Consider the following 21,859-nt stretch of genomic DNA (forward strand, 5'->3'; position numbering starts at 1 on the left):
GTGTTTTTCATCTTTTAACATTCCTTGTAATTTATTATTGAAAGTTGTATATTTTATATATATATATATATATATATATATATATATATATATATATATATATGTGTGTGTGTGTAGATGATATATGGATATATATGATGCATCATATATGTGTGTGTGTGTGTGTATATATATATATATATATATATATATATATATATGTATTATAAGTAAAACAAACTGGATCAAATAGTTTGTGTTACAATTTATGGATTGTTTACTGTCTTGTATTGACATAGGTGTCAGCAGCTATAATTTCCTCTCTTGTTCTTTTTTGTTTCCTCCATTACCTTTGAGTTGCCTTAGAAATTTTTTAAACAAGGTCTAAGGCATGCAGTTTTATCCTTTAGTTGTATTCTACTTTACAGATTTATTTTGTTGTGGTTAAAAAATATGGAGAAACAAGTATTCTGTAGTTTAACCTTAGGTATCTGGTTGTTAATGAGCTTATGTCCCTATGATCTGACATGTGGACATATTTTGCAGCCAAACTGCAATTCATGCCATAGGAAAGCTAGTGGGATCAGGAATTAGAAATTCCTCTTACCCTATGCAGGAGTCTTAAAAAAGTTCTTTTTTAAAAAAATATATTTTTGTTGTTGTTGGTAGACCTTTATTTTATTTATTTATATGTTGTGCTGAGAATTGAACCCAGTGCCTCATACATGCCAGGCAAGTGCCACTGAGCCACAACCCTAGTCCTTAAAAACGTTCAATGTGAGCATTTCTGTTACCCCAAGTGCAATGCTGGAGTGGATTTTAGTTAAATGAATATTTTCCTTCCTTTTTAAGCTGGAGAATTCTGAAATTAGGTATTGCCTTTCATTCAAGTTAGGATCCATTAAACTCTAGTCATTTAGGTGCTGATGAAATATTTTACTTTCAGTGTCAGTTCATTCATAAAACACAATTCTTGGAGTATATTTCAGTATAACTACTTTTTCCTCCCCATGCTGGAATCATGGTGGGGGAAGAGGGGTTGTGTTGTCTAATCTTCACTCTCAGAATCTGATTGGTCCCCAGGTGGTAAAACTCATGAAAGTGTAGGAATCCCTGGGCCCCTGTGTGATTTTTCACTCTTAAACTTGTCTACACTAGTCCCCAGCAATTCATTAACTATATTTTAGATTTTGCTACTCCAGCATGGATTCCTGTGGAGTTTTCTGTCTGTGGATTTGTTCTGAACTTCTGTATCTGTATTTATGAATTTACAATTTTGAGGGCACTGTTGGCATTGTGACTATTCTCTGATGGATCTAAAAAGATTACTGGTTTTTAGTTTATTTGGCTTTTTTTCTTATTATAAGGATGGCAATGTTTGACTTCCAAGTTGCTCACATGCTAGACTAGCAATTGGAAATCTGTAATAGATAATTTTCATAAGTTGGCATCATTTCTTCTCATATGTTTGGCATAATTTGTTGTGGTAGCCATTTGTATCTACTTTATTGTAATAAGGCAAATTATTACAGTTTTTTTCAATAATCACAAATTATTTGTGATTATTTTCTTAAGTTTCTCTCTTAAGATTATTTTCTTAAGTTTTCCAACAATTCTGCCATTTCATATACATTTTCAATATTTTAAAATTATTTGTTTTATAGTTGTTTCTAGTGTCAGATGCAATAATAATTTACTCCTCTTGTTTTTCTGATGTTATAAATGAAAACTTTTATGAAACTATGCTATTAAATAATAAGACAATAATTTGAGCATATAATAAGTATGCAGTTCAGCTAATTTTCAAACAGAAAATCATAACTAACTAACTGAGATATACTGAAGTAATATTATGCCTCCAACATCCTAGAAGCCCATGTATGCCACATTCAATGAATTAGAAATTTCTAAAAGGGAATTAATTGCTATTCTAATTTCAAAGACTTTAGATGGGGGTTTTGTTTCCAAAACTTGATTTTTTCATATATGGCAAGATTAAATATACTTTCTGCCTTCTCTCAACAAATAAATGAGGAATAGAGAGAAAATTCCTCAAATTGAGAAAGAACATCTACAAAAAATCCCTCCACTTAACATCACAATAGTAAAAAAATCAGAAGCTTTCTAGGTAATATTGGAAGCCATGCAAATATATCCCTCTTCACTGCTCCTTTACAGCACTGCACTATAAGTACTAGGAAATGCAACAAGACAAGAAAAGGAAATGAAACACTTAAAAATTGGGAAGAAATAAATAAAATGTATTTGTTCTTAAATATCATGATTATTTGTGTGAACAACCTAAAAAAAAGTCAGGGAAAGTATCCCAGTACTATCAAGTGATTATGACAAGTTTACATAACATGATATTAATGTACAAAAGTCAAATGCTTATCTATATAGAGCAAAAAGCAATTGGAATTTAAAATTAAAAATATAATACAATTTGTCCTGGAACAAAATGGCATTCTTATTTATAAATTGGGTAACTTATCTTCATGATCTATGTTAGAAAGCCATAACAATCTGATTAAACAATCTGAAAGGTCTACATAAATGTAGGGATGTTCCAATGGAAAAAAGACTCTATATTACGAAGATATCTACTCTTTCTTATTTGATCTATACATTCAACAAAATCCCAATCAAAATCCCAGTTGATTTAATTTGGATATTTGCAAACTGATTTTTCAAACTAAAGTTTTCATGTAAAGACAAAAGACAGATTAGCCAACACAATGTTGAAGAACAAAGATGGACCGCTTTGCTGACCCAACATCAAGATTTAATATAAAGCTACATTAATCACAAAAAGTGTAGCATTAGCAGTAGAATAAAAATAAATAAATACATATAACAGGAGAGAATCTAATATTAGATCCAAATAAATATGTTCAAATAGAAATCAAATATATTCTTTGATAAAGAAGTAAATGTAATTTTCTTTTCCATGATTTTCTGACAAATAGTTCTAGATAGCCACAAGCACAATATAAATTATTATGGTTTCCATAATGCAACTCTAAAATGGATCATAGACTTAAAAGTAAAATGAAAAGTCATTAAACTCCTAGAAGACAATGTAGGAAAAAAATCTAGTGACATTGGCTTTGATGATGGGGGCTTTCAGACATAATGCCAAACTTATTATTCTATAAAATACAAATAGATGGGCTTCATTAAAACTGACTCTCTGTTCTGTGAATGGTATTCAAGGAAACAAAAGTCACAGACTGAAAGAAAATATTTATAAGATGACATATCTAATAAAGGACTGAGCCAAAATATACAAAGAACTAATACTCAAAAATGACAAAATTCCTTTTTTTTAAAGGGCCAAAGAATAGAACAGATACTTCATCAAGAAGATAGGTAGATGGTAAAAAAGCTTATGAAATAATGATCAAAATTATATCATTAGGGAATGACAAATTAAAATGAAAACCAGTTAGTCCTAAGCAGTAATTAGAACAGTTAAAATCCAGCACATCAATTGTTGGTGAAGATATCTATCAATAGGAACTCCCATTCATATTTTATAGAAATGAGGTAGAGCCACTTTAAAAGATAGTTTGGCAATTCTTATAAAACCAAACAAGTTGCCATACAAACCAGTAATTGTGCTTCTTTTTGTTTACCAAACTGATTTGAAAATTTACATCCACACAAAAACCTGCACCTAAGTGATTATAGCAGCTTTATTAATAGTTGTCTAAAATTAGAAGAAACAAATTTGTCTTTTCATGGAGAAATGAACCAACTGTGATACGTTTGTATAATGGAATACTATTCAGTGACAAAAGGAAATCCACTATGAAGCCACTAAAAAATGTGGATAATCTTAGATAAATATTGCTAAGTGATAGTAAAAAGATCATTGGAATTTGAAGGGCTATAGGAAATGTGTAGTATGTCATATAGTATATTTTAAGGACAGTGAAACTATTCTGTATGACATCATCATGATGAATACATGTCATATATATTTGAATACCCATAATATGTACTAAAAAAGCATTAATCTTAATACAAACTATGGAACCTAGATAATAATCCTGTATAAAGATGACATATGAGTTATATCAACTAATCCATATTAAGGCAAGACACAAAGATATAAATGATAGCAAAAACGGGGTCAGGGAGAGAAAAGGGGACATATAGCATTTGTCCTTACATGGCACCTTTTCTCCAAACCATAAACTGTCCTTAAAATGTCTACAAGTTTTGAAAGCTACTATAGAAAATATATAAGAAGCACCAGCAAGATAGCATAACCTTGATATTGGTATTAAGTAGAACATGTTAAACAAAGACATTAAGTACAACATATTAAACTTATGATAAATAGCATTCATACAATTTTAACAGTTGTACCAAACAAAATATTCAAAAATTGAAAAGATCATGATTGGTTTAATTCTGGGAATTGAAAGATGATATCTAACTAAAAGCCCAGTTAATTTATCCATGCATTGTTATGGTTGATGTGAGATGTCACCCCAAAACTCATGTGTGAGACAAATCAAGAAGGTTTAGACAAGAAATGATTGGATTATGAGATCCTTAACCCATTCAGTTGATTAATCCCCTCAGGGGATTAACTGAGTGATAACCAAAGATGGAAGATTCAGCTGTCTATAGACTGAAACTTCTGAAACTGTTAGGCCCAAGCTTTTTCTCCTTTAAAATTGTTCTCGGCAGGTTCTTTTGTAACAGCAATTAAAAAGCTGATTAAAACAGAAATTGGTACTGAGAGTGGGATCCTTGCTGTGACTAACCTGACCATGTGGTTTACAAGCTTTTGGAATTCTTTGGAATTTGTTGGAGGAATTTTGGCAAGTTTATTGATACAAGCTGGAAAAGTCTTAGATTGTTGTAAGTGGCACTTAATGAGCAGTTTTGGCAGAAGCTCAGAAGACCAGAATGCCAATCGGACTATGGACAATAAAGACAGGGCTTAAGAAGTTTCAGAGAAGGAGGAGTCTATTGGAAATTGGGTTAGAGGCCATTTGTGTTATGCTCTGGCTAATGCATTTTGCCTGTGTCCTGAGATTTTCTGTGAAGCTAATTTTAAAAGTGATGGACTTCTTAATCTAGTGGAAGAAATTTCTAGGCAGCATAGTATTCAGGCAGTGGAATGATTATTGCTGGTAGCTTTTAGCCAAATTTATTGTAATAATCAGGAATAGAAAGCACAGCAGAAAGATTTTTAAAAATTAGACTTGAAAAGTGGGAGTAAAACTGAGGCCAAGGAAGTTGCAGTTGTTAAAGACATTACTGCCACTAAAGAAATGCTAAATATTTTGCTGGAGATATGAAAGATAGCTTAAGGGCATCTCAGGAATTGGCAAGATCACACCCATCTCAGGTTCAAGGGAGTAAAAGTAAAAATTCCTTTGAGAAGAGACCAATGGGGAGACTTGCTTGCACTGGGTAGCCTAGGATTTTTTTTTTCCCTATGCTCAGCTGCCCAGGATGCAGCAGCTGTGATCCCTAGAGGCTTGCCTACTGCTCAAAATGATGGCAGACCTCAACAACAACCACATGGTGTTGATTCTGCAGGATTACAGGATGCTGGAGTTAGCAGGTCTTAGAGGCTTCCACTAAGATTTCAAAGGAAGGCCTTGGAGGCCAGACAATGTGCACAAAGTTTGGAGTCCCTGTGTGTAGCCCCAGAGAGGGCAATGCATGGAGAAATGAGGAGGAAACCTAAATGGGATTGGGGAGCCCCAAGATTAAGAAACTCTAGTACAGTGGAACATCTGTTGAAGAACACTATGGGAATTGAGCAGAGACAAGCCAAAAGAGAAGCCATGTGGGCTACAATCAACAAAGATACAGGGACAGAGCTAAAAAAGCCCTTTGATGAAAATATCATGATACCATGTGCTCCAGGTGCTGGACACAGATCTGAAGAACTTCTTTGCCCAGTTGAATTTCTGTCTCGCTTTGGTCCCCTCCCTTTTTCCTATCCCCCTATTTCTCTGAATGGCAATATTTACTCTGTACTTTTATATATTGGATACTTGTAAATTGCTTTTTATTTTTACAGGAGCTCACAATGTGAGCTTTGAGTCTTACATGTGTCTTTTGGGAAATTTTGGAACTATTTAGCCTATGGGGACTCTTGGAAATGGACTAAATGTATTTTACATTGTGAGATCATCAGCTTTGGTGGGGCAGGAGCAAAATGTCATGGTTATGTGTGAGGCAATGCAAGAAAGGTTGGAAGAGAAATGATTGGATTATGAAAGCTTAACCCAATAAGTGAAATAATCCCCTCATGGGATTAACTGAATGTGGGTAGGGTGTGACTGGAAGAGGTGCATCCTAGGGTCATGCCTTTAGGGTATATATTTTGTATCTGGTAAGTGGAGTCTCTCTGCTTTCTGATCATCATTCTGAGCTGCTTCCCTCTGCTATGCCATTCCACCATACTGTTCTGCCTCACCTTGTGTCCCAGGGATGGAGCTAGCTGTCTATGGACTGAGACCTCTGAAACTGAGAGCCTCCAAATAAACTTTTCCTACTCTAAAATTGTTATTGTCAGGTCTTTCAGTTACATCAGCTAAAAGCTGACTAAAACATGCATTAATAGATTAAAAAAGAGAATTTATATGTTAAGAGCAACAGATATTTTTAAAACTCAGACAAAATTCAGCATTGATTTATATAAAAAACGAGTGAATTGAAATATAAGAATTATTTTCTTTAATATGAAAAACATTTAACCAATCTTCTGTAAATATTAAACTAAAATGTGAAGTGGTAAAATCATTTCTTTCACTATGAGGACAACATAAGTATATTCACCACTTATATTCATTTGCATACTAAAACTTTGAATTTAGTACTCTGTTCTCTTCCTAACTTTCTAATATTGATGCCTGGATTACTAATTTTCAGATTAATGAAATGATAAATTTTAGGGAGATTAGTCAAGAAAAACGTATACCATTAATGAAACAAGAATAAGACTATAATTGTCAATATTTTATAATTGAAATGTAAAATATATTCAGCAATAAAGAAAGTCAGCTACAAAGTCATGGAAAGGTATGAAAGAATTTTAGGTAAATGTTGCTAAGAGATAGTAAAAATATAACTGAAGTTTGGAGGGATAGTGGGAAAACATAACATGTGGCATAGGGCATTTGTAGGGTAGTGAAACTGTGCTGTATGATATTCCATCATGGATACAAGTCATTATACATACTTGAAGGCCAATAATGTGCACTATTTCTGAACACTTATGTACTAATAAAACTGATATGAAAATGAAAACAATAGAGCAGTCCATCGAAATCTGGCATTGGGGTATAAACAGAGCTTTTCCTAAATTCAGTTACTTTTTAGTTGATTAATTATTTTTGAAGAGTTTTATTTTTAAATATTTCTACTGTGGAATATAGCATTCACAGAAAAGTATAAACAAAAATTAATATAAAAGTTCTAACTTACAGACTTTCTTAATGAATGTCCTATTTCATATTACATATTTCATCAAAATGAAAACATCCAGAATGCCTAGATAAATAACAGTTGTAGTACTCTTTTAAGAAAACATTTCATATCTGATTAAAGCAAAGTATCAAACTTCACAATGATAACATTGATTTGAGATTTTATAAAAATATTAAGATTGAATGATTAAAACAGAAAATTGGACAAAATGATGCAACCAATCATGGAAAACATTGTTACTGAAACTGAAAACCAGAACATGGTTATTTCCTTGTTGACAGTTCATAACAGATTAATGACAATGTGGCAGCATTTTATTTCTTCAGCATCAAAACAATTTAAAAATTACAAAGTTGAATGCTAATATAATTTATTAATTTTAGTCCATCCATATATCATTGACTGGATCATATCTTCTTTTAGAAAACTAACAAAAATCCCAAAATTATAAATTGTAAAATATATGTGATGTAAAAGTACAACAAACTTATCTTAATAGATTAAAATAGGTGAACAATTGAGAAAAAAACATTTATTTTTTTCAAATGAGGCTAAGTTTTCTATTGGAACCCTCTTCATAGGTATAATATAAAAAATACTTAGCATATTAATGTTTTTATTATTTTTGTAAAATATTTTAGAGCCATACATTTTCATTATTAAGCATGTGAGGGAGAAAAAATGTTCATAACATAAGTTAAATATTAATTTATTGTGTATACAAAAGAATAAATGCTTTTCACAAGTTGTGAATGCTTATAACAAATTTAATAAACATCTAGTACAATCCAATTAAAAATGTTAAATTAACTCAATTTTCTTCATAATAATCTTGGTCAGTTTTAAAGACAAAGTTAGTTTTAAAGTAACATAGACCCTCAATCTCCTCAAACAGGATAATTATTTACTTTGAATTACTCATGATAATAATGAAATTTAGAATTACTGAAGAAAAAGTTACTTACCCCATTCCCTTTGCATTTTTTAGTGGCATTACAGTTATATCTCATTAAATGGGTTTCTCTGCAGGTTTTATTTACACAATACTAAAATAAAACATAAAATAATCATTCTCAGTTTCATGTAAAACAAAAAAAATTATTTTGTCACATGCTTAAGAGATGCACACGTTGAAAATTTTCTATTCATGCTATTATTCTGATTCTGGTACAAAAATTCTCATATGCAATATAATAATCTCAGCAGTCATAATTTCAAGAAAAAAAATCTGAGTGGCTTGCCTTCACATGGTTTATGTAAATATTATATATAGTCATTCATTTTGATATCTATAGCTAGGATTAATCTGAATTTTATATCAGTGGTATTTTTATTGTTAAAATTAAAAAAAAATTATTTGTTCTTTTTAGTTATACATGACAGTAGAATGTATTTTGATATTTCACACCTGCATGGAGTATAACTTCCTATTTTTGTGGTTGTACATGATATGGATTTATACTTGAGTATTCATATATGATATGTTAACATTCCATTGTGCATAATTAGTTAGATAATGATTTATCATGTCATTCAAGTAAGCCATTAATAATTAGTCATCTGGGTATGTGATTATTTTTGCCTCACTTACCTTTTTCTAATTTAACTAGTTTTGTAGGGTTATTTTTGGAAAATATCAGCATAAAGTGTGATTGAGTAATTCACAATATGAAATGCAGGTTAACTTATAAGTAGTATATTAGTTAGCTTTCTGTTGCTGGGAAACAATACCTGAGAAACACACCTGAAGGAGGAAGTATTTATCTTGGCTCACAATTTCCACAAGGTCAAGCCTATTCCATTTATTCTGGGCCTGTGGTGAGACAGAATATCATGGCAGGGGCAGGGCAGGGAAAAGATGCTCACCTCATGGTAGCCAGGAAGGCAGTGGAGGAAGAGAGTACAGAAGCAAAAGAAGTAGGAAGGGTCAGGAGACAAGACATACCCTTCCAGATCATACCTGTAGTGATCTACTTCTTCAAACCAGGCCCAATTCCTAGTTTTACCACCACCCGATCATGCCATTCAATTAGTAATCCATCAATGGATTAATTCACTGAGGTCATATTCCAATTATTTCCCAAGAGCCCCACTTTTGAACACCACCACATCAAGAAAAAAAATGTCAACACACAAGGCTTTGGAGAAAATTCTGGATAAAACCCATAACAATTTTGTTAGATTTTTAGTAGCACAAAAATATGAAATATATGGGCATGAAAGACCACATAGTCACATGAAAGTTAAATTAACCTTATCTTAAAATGTGTGTACATATTGCAATAGAACATATTTGGTTAATATCAATTAATCCATTAATATCCTGGATTCCTACAATCCACTCAGAAAGATTAGTTAGATAACACATGAAAAATGGAAATCCAAAATTTTAAAAACTATCAACATTTTCTGAGTCCTATGATGACCGAAATTTTTTCCTGCCCTTTAATGTACTATCCTTCTATCTGTGTGCTCAATATGCTGTGTGCTAAGAAAAGTCATGGTACAATATTTTAAATCTTGTAATATATGAAAAGTATTGGGTAATAGTTTTAAAAAGGATCCCCTAATTGCATTAATTTCTGTATCCTATGCATTTAATAGGGACAAAGAATATATTTTAAAAATCTCAGGGTCTAAAAACATTTCTTTATAAATAATCAGTGTTATTATTTTTATGTGAGAAATTGCAATTGTTTCACAACAAAGGAGAAAATAATCTACAGATATTTTAGAAATATAAATAGGTTAAAGGAGATATCAATGTGCTGTGGTTTGAGTGTTTGCAGACCCTCAAATTTCCATGTTGAAAATTAATCCCCAGTGAGATCGGGTTGAAAGGTGGTTCTTATTAGCTGATTAGGTCATGAGAGCAGAATGAGCGCCTTTTGAATGGAATGAGTGTCCTCATAAGAGGCTAGAAGGAGCTTGTTCACTATATCCAACATGTGAGGATACAGGAAGGTGCCATCACTAAGGCAGAGAGCAAGTTCTCACCCAACACTGAATCTGCTCCTGCCTTGATCTTAAACTTCTCAGTCTCCAGATCATGAGCAATGCATGTCTGTTATTTAAAAATAACAGTTTAAGATTATTTTAATATCATTCCTAATGAACTAAGACAAAATTTGATATTGCTAAATGAGATGTTACTATGTCAAACACCTAAATAAATAGAATTAACTTTGAAACTGGGTAATGGGAGAAGGATAGAAGGGTTTGGAAGTTCATGCCTGAAAAAAGCGTACATTCCTATTAATGCATTAAGGGTAATTCAGGCGAAGGTTCAAAAGAAGAAGAAAACCCTAAAGAATGGTTTCAATTTTCTCGGATTTCTAAATGGTTATGATCAGAATATTGATAGAGATATGAATAATAATAATCATCCTGATAATGTGTCAAATGGAAGAAGGTATTATAAACTGAGAGAAAGATGATCCTCTTAAAGAGGCAAACTACATCACTAAATTGTATTCGTGTCCTAGTGCTCTGTGGATGGTGAAATTTCTGTGTAAGGAAATGGGATACTTGGCAAAAGAAGTATCTAAGCAGAGTTGAGAGTATAACATAGCTTTCCTGACTTCTTAAGTATGTACATTGTATGCCTGTCTCACCAATATATATTTAGAAGCACATAAATGGTTGGATTTTTTAGGTTCACAGCTGGAGAGAAATAGGCCTCAGGATAAATTGTTTCTTGAGTCTCACCCATATCTGAACTAGATAATATTTAGATAAGATGAAACTTTGGACTTTAGGCTTTTGAGTTAATGTTGGAACAAGTCAAGGTTTTGGGGATTATTTAGATGCAATAATTGTACTTAGCATGTGAGAAGAACATGAATATGATATAAAGTTATTGTCTGAGTGTTTGCATCCTCACAAAATTTATATTTGGGGACTTAATCCTCAATAGAGTAGTATTAAGAGATGGGGGCCTATTAACACTGATGTGGTTGCATCACTGTAGTATATATGGGGTATATACCAAGGAATGGAATAACTGGGTCAAATGGTGGATCCATTCGGAGTTTTCTGAGGACTCTCCAAACTGCTTTCCAAAGTGGTTGTCCCAATTCACAGTCCCACCAGAAATTTACTAGTGAACCTTTATCCCTACAACCTTGCCAACATTTATTGTTACTTGTATTCTTGATAATTTCCATTCTGACTGGAGTGAGATGGAATGTCAGTGTAGTTTTAATCTTCATTTCTCTAATTGCTAGAGATGTTGAATATCTTTTATATATTTTTTGACTATTCATATTTCTTCTTCTGTGAAGTGCCTGTTCAGTTTCTTTGCCCATTTATTGATTGGGTTATTTGTACTTTTGGTATTTTTTGAGTTCTTTATATATCCTGGAGATCTATGCTCTATCTGAGGTGCATGTGGTAAAGATTTTGGTAAAGATTTTCTCCCATTATGTAGGCTCTCTCTTCACATTCTTGATTGTTTCCTTTACTGTGAAGAAGCTTTTTAGTTTGATACTATCCCATGTATTGATTCTTGATTTTAATTCTTGAGCTTTAGGAGTATTGTTGGAAAAGTCAGTTCCTAAGCCAACATGATGGAAAGTTGGGCCTAGATTTTATTCTAGTAGGTGCAGGGTCTCTGATTCAATGCATATGTTCTTGATCTACTTTGAGTTGAGTTTTGTGCAGGATGAAAGAGGTTAAATTTCATTATACTACATATGGATTTCTAGTTTTCCCAGCACCATTAGTTATGGAGGACACTTTCTTTTCCAATGCGTGTTTACAGTGTCTTTGTCTTATATGAGATAACTTTATATATGTGGGTTTGTCTTTGTGTCTTCTATTCTGTTCCATTGTTCTTCATGTCTCAGCCATAAAGAATAAAATTATGGCATTTGCTGGTAATCAGATGGAACTGGAGACTATCATGCTAAGTTAAGTAAGCCAGTTTCCCAAAACCAAAGGCCAAATGTTCTCTCTGATATGTGGATGTTAACACATAATAAGAGAGGGAGTGAAAGAAGAATAAAAGTTCATTGGATTAAACAAAGGGGAATGAAGAGAAGTGAGGCAGGATGGGAATAAGAAATACAATAAAATGAATTGGAAATAATTTTCCTATGTTCATATGTGAATATACTACAAGTGAAACTCCACATCATGTATAACCACAAGACTGGGATCCTAATTAGAATAAGTTATATTCCATGTCTGTATGTATGATGTATCAAAATACACTCTATTTGCATGTATATCTAAAAAGAACAAATTAAAAGATAAATTATTCCATCTAAATATTTCCACAGAAGCCCAAATGAACTAAGGAAAAAAAATTCTATACATACCAAATATCATACGCCTATAATAATGTATTCATACTTTGACAAATATAATGGTTTTCATTCTGCTAAGAATGAAACCCAATCATTAATGAATCTTGAAATAACCAGGGTGCTGAGCAATCTTATGTACATATCCCAGGTAGTTATCATCAAAATCTTTGTTTCAAACAGTTTTCCTAATTTCTACATGTATATTTTATCACTTGTGTATCCTAATGTCTATCAACATAAGTTATATGTAGAATGAGGGGACAATTTACTACTATCTCCACAAACTATTGTTTTCTTGTGGTCTAGTACATCAAAGTCCCAAGCAGCATCAAAAATCTTCCATACTTTTTTTTTTTTAATTTGGCAACTTGGATTAAACAGAATTGTAGTTTGAAACAAGGATAATCATATGATCATATCAATTGATAAGGAAGAAATCCCCAGTGGCACAGCCACTGCAGCTGAAACACTAGCCGGAGTGGTCTCTTCATGAGCATAGTGGAGGGATAAGGGAATTAAAGGAATCCACTTTTGGGGGGAGTCCAGAGACATGTCTGGGTATGGAGCATCCCAGCAAACCTGAAATACACACTGCACAATAAATGGTGTGTGTGTGTGGGGGGGGGCGCCACGTGTCCTGGTGGTGTGTGGAGGGCAAAGGAAGGAACCATTCTGCAGGCACTGTGCAGGGTCAGCAATTGATGAAGTCAATTCCTGGCAAACCTGAGTTTGACACCCAAAACGAGGAAACATGGGGTCCACAGGTAATGTAGGGAACTCAGAATTGCTCCACCACAGGAATGGAACCCAGGGGAGATTCCTGGAGTACAATCTTCCAGTGTGGAGTGGCAAGTACTGGGCCCTGGAGATGTGCTGATTTAAAATCTCTAGACCAACTGGCCTCCAGGGAAAAGCCTGGAGCCCACCTAAGCCTAAACCTTGCCTCCAGGAATTCTGCCTAGTGGATTACCTCTCTCACCACAGCAATCCAGAGTGTGGAGCATCATGCTCCAGATGACCGCCCCCTTAAACCTGCTGAGAAGAGAAGCTGTGAATCTTTTGAATTCCAATGGAAATAATTCTTTAACTTTTCATTGAGATTTTTTTTCTCTTCTTCTTTTCTTTACTCTGTTTAATTGTGACCTTAATGGTACTTGGGCATTTATACATATTCATATTTGTTTTTTTTTCTCATTTCTAACATTTTTGAACCCAGTTATTTTTCATGGGTTAGTTTTTTGTGAACTAGGATGTTCGATTGGTATATTTTAGTTTTGTTTTATATTCTTTTATTTTTAATTTTTTGAAAAAATTTTTACTTTTTATAATTTTTTTCTGACTTGTTTTCCTTGATTCTCTCTTTTCTTTTCATTTTTTACTTCTTCTTCTCTCCATTTGAAATTATAAATGCCTTTGCAAAATTGCTATTTTTATTGGAGGCAATAATTGATCATGCCAGTTACATTCATTGTGATAATTAACACTGTAGATGTCATAGTAGAAACTATTTTGTTTAATTTTGTAATGTTGTTTACATTGGTTGTTATTACTTGTCTCTCCTAAACAGTGAGGTATTGGAAAACTTCAGACACTATAGGTCCACGTGGTAGAAACTGTACTGCCTCAGATCCATACTGTAAGATGGGTGGACACACAAACAACATCAAAAAGCAAGGAAACAAAGTGCCCAGAACAAATGAAGATACTCCAATAACAGAATCCATCCATACCACAGTGGAAAAATGACAGAGAAGGAGTTTAGGATGTACATGTTAAACTGATCAGCCAAGGATAGCACAAGGAGTGAAATCAGAGAGAAAATAGAGAAAGTGACAGGTCACTTCAATAAAGAGGTAGAGATTCAGAAAAAGAAAACCAAGCAGAAATCCTCACAATGAAGGAAAAAATAAATCAAATTAAAAACTCAATAGAAAGCACCACCAACAGACTAGGTATCTTGGCAGACAAAACCTCAGACAATGAAGACAAAATACATAATCTTGAAGATAAAGTTGATAATGGAGAGAAGATGGACGTTAAGAAACCATGAACAGAGCTTCTAGGAACTACAGGATTGCATGAAAAGCCCAAATTTAGGATTTACTGGGAAAAATGAAGGCTTGGAGATACAAGTCAAAGGAATGCACAATCTTGTCAATGAAATAATATCAGACAATTTCCCAAACCTAAAGATTGAAATTGAATATATATTACAAGAGGTTTACAGGACCCCAAATGTACACAATTACAACAGACACACACCAAAGATTATTGTAATGAAAATGCCTAACATACAGAATAATGACAGAATTTTAAAGGCTAGAAATAAACCCAATGACTGGGAATATAAATTATATCTCAGTAATAGCCTTGAACATTAATCACCTAAACTCATCAATCAAAAGACAGACTGGCAAATTGGATTAATAAACAAGATCCAACAATATAGACTTATCTCATAGGCAAAGACATCCACAGACTAAAGGTGGAAGGATGTGAAAAAACATATCACTTACATGGATCATATAAAAAAGCAGGGGTTTTTATCCTCATTATCAGATAAAGTGGACTTTAATCCAAAGTTAATCAGAAGGACAAAAAAGGCAATTTCATACTTCTTAAGGGAATTGTAAATATTTATGCCCCAAATAATGGAGCATCTATGTATATCAAACAAACTCTTCTCAATTTCAAGAATCAGATATACCATAACACAATAATACTGGGCAACTTTAACATTCGTCTGTCATTACTGGGTAGATCCTCCAAACAAAAACTAAATAAAAAAGATATAGAAGTAAAAAATACAATTGCTAATTTAGACTTAACAGACATATATAGATTATTTCATCAATCAATACTCTTTATTCTCAGCAACACGTAAATCCTTCTCTAATATAGACCATGTTATGGAAGCTATCATGTATGTTGGCATACAATTGTGATATTGCCTTAATATATTAGTTATGGTTTGGATGTGAGGTATCTCCAGAAGGCTCACATGTGAGACAATGCAAGATTGTTCAGAGGAAAAATGATTGGGTTGCAAGAGTCTTAACTTAATCAGTGAATTAATCCTCTGATAGGGATTAACTGGGTCGTAACTGAGGTGGTAGGGTGTGGTTGGAGGAGTGGGAATTTGGGCATGGCTTTTGGTGTATATATATTTGTATCTGGAGAGTGGAGTCTTTCTCCCTGCTTCTTGATGTGAGTTGCTTCCTTCTGCCATGCACTCCATCATTGATGTTCAGCCTCACCTCCAGCCCCAAGAAATGGAACCAGCCTTCTGTGGACTTAGACCTCTTAAACTGTGAGCTCTCCAATAAACATTTCCTCCTTACAATTGTTCTGGTTAGATCCTTTAGTCACAGCAGTGAAAACTCTGCTCAATGATAAGCATCCCCTAGCAGTGTGGGTATTCATTCTGCTCTGGTCTTGCAGGGTTGTGGTAGCCTCAATGTATGGCACAGCTTGGTAAAGTTGGTGGTCTCATGTATGGGTGTCCTATGATAGTTGTGAATTGTTCATTCACGGTATTCTGTCCAAAGCCAAGAGGAATTCTGTAGTGCCTGACCACAGGTTTGTACTACCTTTTCTAGGTACTCCCCTGGTTTATTCTGAGCAACACACCAAATACAGATTTGGGTCAAAGCTGCCCTCTAATGCTGAAATAGTGACAATATAACAGCAGACTTGTGGCAAGCTTGGAATGGGCACCATACAGTGGTAAAATATTGGAAATGACAATAGATTCAGAAAAATTAAGCAGGCTGCTTATTTTTTGTTTTGTTTTGTTTTTGTTGTTGTGGTGGTGGTGATGGTGGTGGTTTTTAGACATCAATGAACATGGAGTATAACTTCCCATTCTTGAGGTTGTGTATGATGTGGAGTTGCACTAGTCGTGTCTTCATATATGAATATAGGAAGGTTATATCTGATTCATCCTACTGTCTTTCCTATTCCTACCCCCCTCCCTTCACTTCATCCCCCAGTGAACTTCTGTTCTTCCCTCCTCGAACTCCTTATTGTGTGTTAGCATCAGCATGTCAGAGACAACATTTGGCCTTTGGTTTTAGGGGATTGGCTTATTTCACTTTGCATGATAGTCTCCAATTCCATCCATTTACCAGAAAATCCATAATTTCATTCTTCTTTAAGACTGATTAATATTGTATTATGTGTGTGTGTGTGTATATATATATCTCCTACGTTTTCTTTATCCATCTGCTGAAGCACACAAAAGTTAGTTCTATAGCTTTGTTATTGTGAATTGAGCTGCTATAAACATTGATGTGGCTGTATCACTGTAGTATGCTGATTTTAAGTCCTTTGGGTATATAACAAGGAGTGGGATAATTAACTGGGTCAAATGGTAGTTCCATTGCAAGTTTTCTGAGGAATTTCCATACTGCTTTCCAGAGTAGTTGCACCAATTTGAGTCCCACTAGCACTGCATGAGTGAACCTTTTTGCTCACATCCTCCCCAACATTTATTGCTACTTGTATTCTTGAGAATTGCCATTCTGACTGGAGTAAGATGGAATCTCAGTGTAGTTTTACTTTGCATATTTCTCATTGCTAGAGATGTTGAAAACTTTTTCATATTTTTGTTAACCTGTCATATTTTTTCTTCTGTGAAGAGCCAGTTCAGTTCCTTTGCCCATTTACTAATTAGTTTGTTTCCTTTTTTTGGTGTTATGATTTTTTAGTTCTTTATATATCCTAAAGATTAATGGTCTGTCTGAGGTTCAGGTGAGAAAGATTATCTCCCATTCTGTAGGCTATCTCTTTGCATTCTTGATTGTTTCCTTTGCTGTAAAGCAGCTTTTTAGTTTGACACCACCCCTCTAAGCAGCCTGCTTAGAATTTCTGAAAAGACAGGCCCAAAGTCAGATTAGAATGACTGGAATACCTAATCCTCTAATGCCTGATGAAGTCCAACATGTAAAAGGAGAAAGAGAAACAGGAGGGGGAGAGGGAAGAGAAAAGAAAGAAAAAAAAAGAAAAAGAATGAGAATGAAGAGATAGAGAAGGTGAAATCTTGAATTTTTATGGAACCAAAAAGGATTCCAATTAATCAAAGTGATCTTTAAGCAAAATGTACCAAACTGGACTATTTGACTTCAAAATATATTACAAAAATTAGTGTTCAGATATATGGAACAATGGAAGAGAATAGGGAGCCCAGAAATAAATTCACACATTTATGGTAAATTGATTTTTGGCAAAGTTTCCAAGAACACAATGAGAAAAGAGCAGCTGCTTCAATTAATAATTATGAAAATGAGATATTCATATGTAAATAAATAAAAGTAGACAACTGTCTCACAATCCTGATTTTTGTTTATAAAAATTTAACTCTAAATGAATCAAACACTTAAGTGTAAGACCAAATATTATAAACTAAAGAAAGAAAATATGGGAAAAGACTCCAAAACATTGGCTTGGCAATTATTTTTTTGCTGTAAACTCAAAAGCAGAGGCCAAAAAAGCAAAAAAAAATATATTATGAAATTATATCAAACTATAAAGCATTTGCAAAATCAAGATATAATCAAGAGTGAACAAACATTCTATCATTCTATGAAATGTGGGAAAGTTTTTACAAAATGATACATCTCATAAAGGGTTAATATTTAAAATACATAAGCAATCCAAATACTAGTAAGAAAACAAATAATCCAATTAAAAATAGGCAAGGTATCTGAATAGGCATTTCTCAAAAGAAGACATCCTAATGACCAACAGATAAATAAAAGAATCTTCAAAATCACTAATTATCAGAAAAATACAAATTAAAAACATAATGACATATCACCTGGCACCTGTTAAAATAGTTATAAAGAAGAAAGTAAAGATAACATGCATTTGATAAGATGTGGATTAAAGGGAACCCTCATGTATTGTTGGTAGGAATGTAAATTGATACAGCCACTATGAAACACTGTATGGAGGTTCTTCAAAAACTAAAAATAGATCTATGACATAATTCCAGCTAGCCCAGTACTAGGTTTATATGCAGAAGAATATAAATTGGGTTTCCAAAGATATATCTGCACACTCCCATGTTCACTGTTGATATTTTTTCTCAATACTCTACTGATGTCTACTGATGGATGAATAGATGAAGAAAAATGTGATACATACATTCAGTGGCATATTTTTCAGCCTTAAAAAAGGGATTCCTGCTACTTCCTACAACACAAATGAGTTTGGAGGACATATGTTAAATGAGAAGCCAGAAAAAATTGGCAATTACTACATGATATCACTTACATAATAAATATTAAATAGTCAAACACACAGAAGCACAGAGGTAGTTGTTAGGCATTTGGGGGATGGGGAAAATAAGGAGACATCAGTTAAATGGTACATTGTTTTGGTTATATAAATTAAATAATTCCTAGAGATCTCCTGTACATCAATAGTTCAGTATAATTGATATGGAATGTATGTTTAAATAATATATAAGAGGGAAAATAACATTTTAAATGCTTCAGTGAGAAATAATAAATAATTAAGTAACTTATATGTTGGAAGTTATAAACTTTTGAAAGTTATAGGCAGATTTATAGCACAAATTGTGGTGATAGTTTCATTGATGCATAGTTATCTCTAAACTCATCAAATTAGATATATAATTATGTATAAATTTTTATATGTGAAAGTGATTCAAGAAAAACATTCTACCAAAACAAATAAAAAATAAAAACTGCAGAATAAGAGAAAATATTTGCAATCTTGCATGTGGGATAATTAAAGAACAAACAAACTGAACATCCTCAGCCCTATTTTGTATTTTATTTAGAAACAGGGTCTCACTGAGTTGCTTAGCACTTCGCTTTTACTGAGACTCACTTTGAACCTGTGATCCACCTGTCTCAGCCTGCTGAACTGCTAGGATTACAGGTAATTAAAATCACAAATATCAATCAATATACTCACATCAGGATGGTTACAATAAAATTAGTGGTAACACCAAATGCTGGTGAGGATGTGTGAAACCTCATCACTCACCCATCATGGAAAAAAATGAGAAAGCGTACAGTTTCTGGGTCAAAGTTTATAGCTATTTCTGATACAATCAAACATGTACATACCATGTGAGCCAGAGATGGCACTTCTGGATATTTAAGAAATTGAATAATATAAATTTGTTATCTTGGTTTCTGTGAGACAGAGTTCCTGTGCATGGCATAACTTCAGGATATTTGCTTCAGGATTTCATTTGAGACTGCAATTAAAGTGCCAGCCAGTTTCATCAGAAGGTTTTACTCAGACGAGTCAACTTACAAACCTTCCATGTGATGTTGGCAGGCTTTTGGATTAACATCCTCAATTTCTCAAGGGTTGTTAGGTTGAGGACATATTCAGTTCCTTCCCATGAATTCCTTTCTAATGAATGTCACTTCAATATAGATTATAAAAGACAGTATCTTCCTGTCTTTTATAAAGGAAGATACTGTCTTTTATAATCTATATTGAAGTGACATTCTGTTATTTTGCAATGATCTTCTTAGAAGCAAGTCTCTAGGTCCATCCTGCCATATGATATAACAGGGATGTGCATTATTCAAAGAAATGGATAAGAGAAGGTAAGATCTTTGAGGGGCATTTTAAAAACAGAGGACCACCATCCATCCTCTAATGTAACATGTCCTTTAAAAATGCATGCCACATTCATTCCCAAGGTCTCCAAAGCTATCATTGCATTACAGTATGAGTTCAGCTAAAGTATTTTTATGTAAATTAACTCCAGCTGTGAGACACTGTGGCATAACTCTTTTGAGTATGCCTTCTCCATCTGGGGCTATGTAAAATTAAAGAATTAAATCTGTCCCTAATATACAAATGTAACACAAGAACAGAATAACTTCTATTGACATTTCTACTCAAAAATGGCAGGGGACAGAAGATAAAAAGGAAAAACTGATACATAGCAGTTCTGAAATCACATGTCCCATGTTGGGAGTTCCTTGATTAGGATTCAGGGTCTGTGAATAATAATCTTTCTTGGATTTTGAATATGCCCTATGAAGGGCAGGCTGTGATTTTTAGTAAAGTCATAAACCCCTTGATTCAGTGTATGTACTCAGGGTAATAAACATTTGCTTGTGAGCATGTACTCACTTATGTACCCTGTTGGCAATGTGCCTTCTTTGTCTGGTCTGCATATAAAAAAGACTTACGGAAATGACTAGGACTGGCTGGCTAGAGGTTGAACCTAGGGCCTGGGGGAGTTCTGCTGCCTTGGAATAAAGATATCTACTATCCCAACTGAAATTTACATCTTTCTCCACCTGTCAGAATTCTGAATCTGTTTCCTAGGGTCCAAGTCCCATCTGAACACTTTCTAAGTTCTTCCCTGACATTCACACTATTTCATTATTTTTCATAAAAGATTGCATGTTCGCAGCTGCACATTTTCCACCTACTTCTTTTTTATTAACATTTTTATGTATATATGACAGCAGAATGCATTAAAATTCTTATTATACATATAGAGCACAATTGTTCATATCTCTGGTTGTATACAAAGTATATTCACACCAATTCATGCCTTCATACATGTACTTAAGGTAATGATGTCAATTACATTCCACCATCATTTCTAACCCCATATCCCCTCCATTCCTCTACCACCCCTCTGCCATATCTAGAGTTCATCTATTCCTTCCATGCTCCCCCTCCCTACCCCACGATAAATCAACCTCCTTATATCAGAGAAAACATTTGGCATTTTTTTGGGGGGGATTGGCTAACTTCACTTAGCATTATCTTCTCTAATTCCACTTATTTACCTGTAAATGCCATGATTTTATTCTCTTTTATTGCTGGGTAATATTACATTGTGTATATATGCCACATTGTTTATATCCATTCATCTATTGAAGGGCTTCTATGTTGGTTCCATAGTTTAGCTATTATAAATTGTGATGCTATAAACATTGATGTGGCCATGTCCCTGTAGTATGCTGTTTTTAATTCCTTTGGGTATAGACAGGGGAGAGGGATAGCTGGGTCAAATGGTGGTTCCATTCCCAATTTTCCAAGAAATCTCTATACTGCTTTCCATATTGGCTGCATCAATTTGCAGTCCCATA

At 33.6% G+C, this 21,859-nt stretch overlaps 1 protein-coding gene across 1 annotated transcript in view; it reads right to left on the reverse strand.

Annotated features, from left to right (window-relative positions):
- Adam18 (ADAM metallopeptidase domain 18) overlaps positions 1-21,859 on the reverse strand; it is a 78,891-nt gene that overhangs the window by 28,685 nt on the left and 28,347 nt on the right. Inside the window, exon 9 of the mRNA XM_058573112.1 lies at positions 8,412-8,492. Coding sequence (XP_058429095.1) covers positions 8,412-8,492 — 81 coding nt within the window. The remainder of the gene's footprint in view (positions 1-8,411; positions 8,493-21,859) is intronic.

The sequence above is a fragment of the Marmota monax genome, unplaced genomic scaffold (genome assembly GCF_021218885.2).
Source record: "Marmota monax isolate L192 unplaced genomic scaffold, Marmota_monax_Labrador192_F-V1.1 WCK01_AAM20220418_F8-fsc00871, whole genome shotgun sequence".
NCBI lineage: Eukaryota > Metazoa > Chordata > Mammalia > Rodentia > Sciuridae > Marmota > Marmota monax.